We start from the raw sequence: 8,900 nt of genomic DNA, 5'->3' as shown, positions 1-8,900 counted from the left end.
CTTCTGCCGGCTGTCGAGCATGGGCGCCACGATGGGGGCACCCACGTGTGCGTGCATGCACACCGGCTTTCCCCAGGACCGTACCAATCGCGAAACTACCCTCAGTGGCCCGCCATTGGCTATCATCGAATCATGGTAGGAGGAACGCCACGTTACCAGGAGACTGAAAGGGTAAAAGAAATTGCCGCGTTAGTCTCATGTAATGGATAGAATTTTTTAGTGTTACAGTTCTCTTAGCTTTGTTGGTGGATTCGCGATTGTTATTAAAGTGTTATTTTGTCGAAAAATTGAAAATACATACTTAACATGGATGAAGAAAAATTAAAGAAAAGAAGTTGAAGAAAAAATACTGTGAGAATATGTGAATCGATATGTGTTGTAATGATTAAGTAATGATATAAATAATAGTTTTTCTATGCATGTAAAAAATGAAAAAAAATGCATGTGATTATTGTATCTTATGATTGTTTTAAAAATTTATATGGGGAAGAAAATTTATACGGTGAAGGAAAATCGAATTTTATTCTATTTCTCAACTATACTCAAAAATTTTCTTTGGCTAAATTACTTTACTAAGCGATCAGTAAATTAACGAAATTAAATTTAATCATAAATAATTTTGGACTTAAATTTTAAGTTAAATTTTTTAATTGAAATTAACGATATTTCAAACTTTTAACAAAATACATGCAACGATGAATCACAAAGTTATTGCCGCGAATAATGCATGAGTATAGCCACGTGTATGCGTGAATTCACACCGGCTTTTTTCAGGACCGTATCTCTGTCCCGATATGCCATCCTCCCCTGCTAATTCCGCGTTTCAACAAAGAGAATCTCAAGAAGAATATGAGTTTCGATTCATGTGGTCAATGTTCTTTCGCGAAACAAAGCAATCTCGTTGTCAGTGTGTATACAATTCAAAAATGCATCTATAATGCAAATAGCTAGACAACAGTGATTTCGAACCTCAGAAAAAAACCGAAAGGGACGTTAACTTGTGAGTATCGATTATCGCGAATCTCTTTAAGTGCATTTCGAAATGTTTAAATGTATAATTGCCAATTGGATTGTTATTTGACCGATAATCTATTATTTATTATCGAGCGTTAATATCGATCATAGTGAAAGAAACGATCGTGATGCATAAATTTTGCGGGCAGCTTGATTATTCAAAAGTACGCTTCTACGCGTTACGTGAATATGTTTGTATGTACATTATGCATGTGCACATGTGTGTCCCGTATTTCAGGGTTACAGTACTGTATCGTGGCGATAACACATCTGTAACAGTATACGTATGAATTACTACATTTTCGTTCACGATGCGGTGAGTAATCGCAACTTCATCGGTTGCCTGTATCCTGTTCTAGGTGGCAGCAGGAAACGGAAACCTTTCTTTCGGGAAAATTCCATTGTGTATTGCATTTTGAATCCTTTCGTCAAAGGATCAATGACATATGTATAGATATATATACATAAATAAGTTCAATCTGTAAAATGAAATCGAATTATGAAAGAAAAGATAACTATTTCCAATGCAGCGTATCAAATAAATATTGTTTGATTCACGATCATAAATTTTAACTCAATGTTTATCCTAATTATTTCTTATCTAAATGGAATTTAATTCTTTTTCCATCATATTATATAATTACATTGAAATGTTATTTCCATTTAATGATACTTAAAGCATAGATAGCGTAAGCGTTATTTGTGATAAACGCCCCTCGAATGAACAACGTTAAAGATTGTGTCAGTTTTAAAGATTGTACATATCACATATGATTGAAAATATAAAAAATTCGTTCGATTACCAACATGAGGTAAATTTTGGATTGAAAAAAAGTATCCAAGAAGTGGTTTTTTTTGGTTACAATATCCCGTTGCTTCTTTGTGTCAATACAAAAGAAGGAAAGCGCCGTTAAAGACATTTTGAAATTATGCTTTATTTAAGTGCTCATTCTGTGTGTAAGTTCGTTTCTATACGAATCTCTCTTTATTTAACAAGGATATAATTGATCAGTTAACTTGTCAATGTGTAAAGAGCTCATCACAAGTATCGGATATTGGCAGTCTAGGATCCGACTCGTAAGACATTTTATTTGTAAGAAAAATCGCATTAATATTTCAAATGCATGGAAATTGTCAATAAAATGTGCTACTTTATTGCAAAAGCTAAAGCTATAACTACAATTTGTGAAGTTCTTGAGTTTCATATATTTTCACGTTCCATTGATAATGCAAATCCATTGTCACGTTCGTTACTTGTCGGTCTGACAATATATGTATGTATGTATATGTACGTATAACTATGTATGTGTATTATTGCCGACACGTTTTTAAAAGTGTAGTATATTTGAGTGCCACAGATAGTTTATTGATTTTTTAGAATGCCTTAACTATTAATTGAATGATAAAATATCTATCTATAAATATCTCAAGCACCCTTTGCTTGAAAAATAGTGAAATGTGCTAAATATTGAATAGTATCGATTCTGTGTTAAAAAGATATTAAGTGAAGATGTTAAAGTGATTTGGAAGTCGGTGAAACATCGACAATTTCCCAGTCTTTGTGTACTTAAGGTCGACAAGCCTCAGTTCGGTGTGTTCCGATCGAACCCGAGAGATTCGAAGGGAGGCACAAACAGGAATTGGCTGGTCGATGCACCTTAGCGTTCAAGGCATAGTGGAACGCAAGGGAAGTCGGCACATCTGCGCTGTACGTGAATTTTTTTCGAAACCACTGAGAAAATACATTACTCTTTCTCTCCCTTTGTTGTGCCCAACGTTGCGCCGAAACAGCTGATCGTTTGCCCCTTTAATTGCATCGCGACTGGGTCGACGCTGTGGTAAGTTATTGAAAATTTCAATAAAAATTCGTCATTATATTTGCTCGTTTAGTGGGAAAATATCGTATGGTAAAATATGTCTATGAATACGGTCGAGAATTTCATTCCTCGGTGTACGGTAAGTGCTACTACTTCAAGTATCTTTTGTAGGTTAGGAAGCGCCTTTCGTCTTTAAAGCCTCATACACAATGTTCCCTTGAATCATCTGCGTGCATGTACAGTGATAAGATACTATTCTATCTTATGAAAGACAATTTTAAATCTTCAAAATATATAACGTTGTTAATGTCTGTATACCATTCAAGACGCCATTGTGCAACTTATAAAATTCGATAAAACGTCCGAGTTTCCTGATTATATTAGTTTACATTTACATTTATTTTCATTTGCAGAGAATTAATGAAGTAAATTATATTCTTAAATCCAATATTATGTTTTTTGTTCGTAACTATATACAATTGAAAATGCAATGGCGGGAGTTGTAAGTAGAGTGATATGGTATATATATGCATATATATACTATATATATACATATATTAAAATAGTAATATAATTTAAATGGAATCAAAATTAAGTACAATAGAATCAAAAATGAGTGTAAATTAATGTTAAATTAATGTAAATTAATGATTAAAAGCTATAAATATAATTTAAAATATACAATCTACGTTCAAAAATTCTAATAATGGTGTTACTGCGTATGATTGAATTTTTTGTAAATAATTTGTTTGTATAAAAGAAAAATTTAGTACCTGTTTTGCATTGTAAGAAAAGTATCTTGAAAAATGTATAAATTGATTTTTCGGTGTTTGAACACAAATAAATATATATTCGAATGAATTTATAACGCGCGCTTCTTTGAACGACGCGACGCCATGACACTGCAGCTGGCGAATACAAGCGGGCGGGGGAAACGAAAGACTTGCATCCTCCATAACGGCTTGGAGTTCTGTGACGTCTTCAATGGCTGCCGCTGTATTGTCTACATACGTAACGGAGCGCGGTACTCTCATCCACCGCGTTCCGTGGTGGTTTACGACGTAGTGTTTACTGTTTATCGTTAGAATACTCTATCAGGCTGTGGGCCGGCAAACCATGGGTTCGAAGAAACATAAAAAGCACAAGCGCGAAAGACACGAAGGTGAGAACCTGGGTTGTATTCGATGTATCTCGAACGTCTTATCGTTTTTGGTTACTTTTAATTGTTCTATAACATCATCTCGGCATCAAAGGTTATCGCGTTATTATATGTCGCGTTTTGAATAGCATATCATGCTGTATATCGTGTTTTCGAACAAAATACCGGTCGCGCCACAAATTGAAAAGGCATTTCGACTGTCGTTTCGATGCGATATTTGTTTTTATGTTTGTTGATCGAATCGCACTCGCGTTGACAGCTCGTTGCTATGTTATCAGGTGTTCTCGTTAAATAATATATTTCTGAGTTCTCACTTGATGCACTATACATTGAAGTAACGGGTGTCTTTGGTTATTCAAATACTCCGTTTATCCTCATTTTATTTTATTTTTGTATTCGTTTTTATTGCTCGATTTTGACATTATTGGATTATCTCACTATAATTCTTTAGTATTGACATTTATGTCAATCACATGAGGATTCAAATGAAAAAATTATCCACAAAATATGAATATGCACAAAATATAGATTTTGAAAGATTTACAGAGTACAAGGACCTTAATGGTTGAAATTTTTAAAAATTTTCATTGGAATCCTTTTTGTACTCATAGTTTAATAATGCACAGGAATTTTGACTACGTTTTCACCACGGACAAACTGAGAGTGAGGTTGGAGTAGAAGTGAGGTGGATTCAAAAGTATAAACGAAGGTTCCACAGCAACAGGTGCGACGTGGAAGTAAGTGACGTGTAACAACGGACATGGACTGGTTGCACGACAGAACTAGCTGTGCTTCCAAAATTACTCAGATGTTCCAAACCCTTTTAGTTTTTTTTTTGTCTATTAAAATTAGTTGAAGTGCAACAAGATCTTTAATAAGTCAAATTTGCTGTTTTTATTCTAAAGAATTGCAGGGATCTATATAGAGATATAATTATATCTGTTGCACTTCAATCACTTAGTTCCCTGGCTGTTATTTATTATGGCATCAGAGGCCATATATGCTTTTGCTTTACCTCTTATGAGGTATTTACAATTTCAACAGTTGCTCCTTCCTTGATTATTCCTACAGATTCAGTCGATCAATACAACAACAATTATTTTATTGCATACTTCTATCAAGGTTTATTTAATTTAAATCAAGCTACTTCCATCTCGCTTCCAGTTTGTTGAATGTGAAAACAAGGTCACTGTCCTGTTATAAAATCATCTTTGTTATTATTATTATCAACTTCTCCCACTACCTTTCTATTGATATCCTGTAGATTTTTAATAATTTAAAATTATATTTATTTTTTTTTTTCATATAATCCTGCAAGATATAATGCAATATTTAGTACCATATATATAATGTAATATTTAGCACCATATTTTTGCATTACAACACTTATGCTGTTATTCTGCACTTCTATGATTTTCTGCAAGACATTTTTGTTGCATGCACTAGATTTTATTTATAGCTTAATGCTTTAATGTCTTACATCATACAATCATACAATTAAAAAATATTAAAGGTTTTGATACATCATATATATATTTTATTTTCTTTTTTTTTAACAGAAGGACATTATACAACCACGGATAAACCCCCCACTTTAAAATTAATCTTAAAGATTGGGGGTAGTAGTGGAACACCTGAATACGGCAACGAATCTCCAAGTCAGACAATGTTGTCCCAACATTTGGGTGTCTACCAACAACAGTTGGGTCTCAATTGCTCTGTAACGCAAGAATCTGAATACGATAGGTACATAGGGCATAAAAAACTTAAAAAGAAAAAGAAAAAGAAGGATAAAAGGCACAAGCATCATCACAAAGATAAAAAAAGAAGAAGAGAAGAATCCAGTCAAGAATCAGTAGGAGATGCTGATGAAAGTTTAGTTGAAATTCCTAAAAAAATTCCTAATCATCAATTGTTACCTCCAAGACCACCATCTAGTGGAGAACACAGAGTTGGCATTACTAGCCATATTAGTTCTCTTTCTCCACATCGTGAACCTAGAACTTGTGTACTTAGGAAAATCGCCGAACGAACACCTCTTCAACGATTATTAGAACATCTTCTTAGGTCAATGGAGAAACGTGATCCTCAGCAATTTTTTGCTTGGCCAGTTACAGATAGTATTGCACCTGGATATTCTCAAATCATTACGAATCCTATGGATTTTAGTACTATAAAACAAAAAATAGATGATAACAGTTATCAAAATTTAAATGAATTCGTAGAAGATTTCAAATTAATGTGTGATAATGCCACTACGTACAATCATCCAGATACTATTTATTACAAGGCGGCAAAGAAATTATTACATGTTGGCCTAAAAATGGTAACACCCGATAAACTTCGACAATTAAGACCTGTTTTAACATATATGCAAGATATATCGAAAGAAGAACTCGGATTCGAATTGGGTACAGAAGATCCTAATAATCCTGATATTCCTGTAACGGAAGAACAAATTGAACGAGAACGAGAACAAGAAGAACGTAACGAAGAAGCTGAGGAACTTAGGAAAGAGAATCAGAGGAAAATAAGATTAGCAAATTTGGGTAAATTTGAAGCCATTCCGGATGACATGACACCAGAGGAAATCTTGAAACAAGCCCGAGGAGCCGCGAAAACAGCGTCTGAAAAGTTAACGTTAAAAAGATTGAATTCCAAGATGGGTTTTCTTAGGCAAAAGAAAGACGGAACAACTAGCTTACAAATAATAGTACCGGGAGACGGAGTGATTCCAGGAACTAATCAAAGACCAGTGTCATTAGGACAGCTTATAGGTAAATTGAATCATGGTACGGGAGCATTAGCAGGATTTCGTGAAGATAGGAGAAATATGTCGAAACCAGTAAAACCTTTATATTATGGTGCCTTTGGTTCTTATGCTCCAAGTTACGATTCCACGTTTGCTAATCTCACGAAGGAAGAAACAGACTTGGTGTATCAAACATATGGTGATGAAACTGCTGTACAATATGCAGAGTCAATTTTAGATTTTGCTAAAGACTGTGATTATACGTTAACTATGGTGGACGATTTGTTGGATATTCTTACAGGAGGAGATCACAGAAAGACTAAGAAGTTCCTTGAGGAAAAACGAAGACTCAAAGAGGAAGAAGAGAAAATAAAACATTTATTAGAAAAACCAATGCAAGATGTAAATCGTAATATTCCATCTTTAGAGAACATTAAAGTTGATATCGATCAATTAAAGACTCTATCGGAGTTAGGAATTGATGTTAATTTCTTAGAAAATTTAGGTAATTATAAGAAATTTGAAAGATAAAATATTTATAATACAAAATAATAAAATTTTATTCTAAATCTTATTTTCTTTTACAGAGGAGGACTTAAAACTCAACGAAGAACGCGTAGCATTACAAAATCGGTTAGATGATACATCACAAATGTTAGGCCGTTTAAAACAAGTACAACATGAGCGACTTTCGGTTCCACCGCCAGCTCATTTGTCGAATGTTTCTAAACCATCAGAAACGGAAGTTGCAATAGCTGATAAAATTACGGATAATTTGACAGAAATAGCAAAAAAACTTCCTCCCTCAGCAATCGCTCCTGTAGATGGTTTGCGAAGAGCTATGGGTATTGCACCCCTTGGCGGACCAGAGCCTATGGAAGTGGAACCGATTACTCATAATCCAACAATCGTTGCGGAAAATAATTTATTGTCGCAATCTAGTAATAATCAAGTTCCGTCGAATTTATTATCGGCTCCTTCACCAATTCAAAACACTAATTTGCTCAGTCCAACCAGTCAACAAAATCAATCGATTAATATCGTGAATACGAATCAGTCACCTATGCAGATACAAATCGGCATGACACACAGTCAAACGCCTCCGTCTTTATTAACTACTTCAGAAACGTCTGCAGTTCCAGATCTAGAATCGGAACTTCGAGAATTTTTGGAAAGCGATCCTACATTAGGACACTCGCCACTTCACGATGATAAAACATTGGAGGATATTTTATCCGAATCTTAGTGTGTACGATTTTCGAGATATGATATATGATATAATATACCTCCTACAGGTTGTACATTTTATTACATATAGACACTAATATTAATTATTACGTTTAATGACAAGCGTGCGGTTAATAAATAAGTTCGTATCATGTAATATGATGATGTCATTCAATTAATACCGCTTTATTTTATAGATATATATTATTTATGAAGTTTGCGTAACAGATTATATTGGATGAATATTTGTAACATTTTGGTGAAATGTGTTTGTATTGTAAAATATTGTTTAAAATAATGAAAAAAATATTTTAATGTTTTATAGAAAATTGATTTTAATGAAGAATTTAGAAATGAAATTTATTTAAATTTGCTTTTTTATTCCTAAAAAAATTATATTCATAAAAAATAATAATTAATCATTGATAAAATGTTACGCAAACGGAAAATCCGTATAAGAGCAATTTCTTTATATAAAAAATAAATTCAATCTTTTCTTTATTAAATTACTTTGCAAATGCTAAAATAACGAAATGTCATTACTATTTTAAAATGAGAAAATATGACAGAAATTGTAAATATTCATAAAGTGTATTTTTAAAAATGATTCGTGCATTTTATTTTATACCATATTAATATTAAAAAATATGCAACTATTAAAAATTAAAAATTGAAACTTTCAAAAATATTGTTTTTGTATCTTTTATAAATAATTATAGTAAAAAAATTCAGTGAAAAAATGAATAAAAATAAAAAAATTGTACGATATTTGTATATAACAGTATCAATTATATCATATAACCTCGTTTATATAATATAATTGATTAAAATTAGAAAAAACTAATTTCAAATTATGTTTTAGAGACTTATCTTTAATTTGAGCTTTCAGAAATTTAGAAGAAATTTAGCCCAGAAGTTGAGAAATTTAAAT

At 32.8% G+C, this 8,900-nt stretch overlaps 1 protein-coding gene across 4 annotated transcripts; it reads left to right on the top strand.

Moving 5' to 3' along the window:
• The first annotated feature begins 2,230 nt into the window (after nucleotides 1-2,230).
• Nucleotides 2,231-8,576, top strand: LOC102674384 (bromodomain-containing protein 7). 4 transcript variants are annotated; one of them, XM_031509506.1, is made up of 4 exons: nucleotides 2,233-2,852; nucleotides 4,617-4,727; nucleotides 5,550-7,247; nucleotides 7,330-8,567. In XM_031509506.1, exons 3-4 carry the CDS (start codon nucleotides 5,657-5,659, stop codon nucleotides 7,986-7,988), a joined length of 2,250 nt encoding a protein of 749 aa, XP_031365366.1. In that variant the 5' UTR covers nucleotides 2,233-2,852; nucleotides 4,617-4,727; nucleotides 5,550-5,656; the 3' UTR covers nucleotides 7,989-8,567. The 4 variants fall into 4 exon arrangements, with proteins under 4 accessions (XP_006613726.1, XP_031365366.1, XP_006613723.1 ...); XM_006613662.2 differs by lacking the exon at nucleotides 2,233-2,852 and adding an exon at nucleotides 3,780-3,993 and having other exon boundaries at nucleotides 7,330-8,576; XM_006613663.2 differs by lacking the exon at nucleotides 4,617-4,727 and having other exon boundaries at nucleotides 2,231-2,852.
• The last annotated feature ends 324 nt before the right edge of the window (nucleotides 8,577-8,900 follow it).

This window comes from Apis dorsata, unplaced genomic scaffold (genome assembly GCF_000469605.1).
Source record: "Apis dorsata unplaced genomic scaffold, Apis dorsata 1.3 scaffold_161, whole genome shotgun sequence".
In the NCBI taxonomy this organism is placed as follows: domain Eukaryota; kingdom Metazoa; phylum Arthropoda; class Insecta; order Hymenoptera; family Apidae; genus Apis; species Apis dorsata.
Note: the sequence above shows the minus strand (reverse complement) of the source record. Positions and strands in the feature narration are given on the sequence as shown.

Coding starts and splice junctions, on each gene's coding strand:
- LOC102674384 (XM_006613660.2), top strand. CDS start 3,948: ATGGGTTCGAAGAAACATAAAAAGCACAAGCGCGAAAGACACGAAG. Junction 3,994..5,549: donor CAAGCGCGAAAGACACGAAG/GTGAGAACCTGG, acceptor TTTTTTTAACAG/AAGGACATTATACAACCACG. Junction 7,248..7,329: donor TAATTTCTTAGAAAATTTAG/GTAATTATAAGA, acceptor TTTCTTTTACAG/AGGAGGACTTAAAACTCAAC.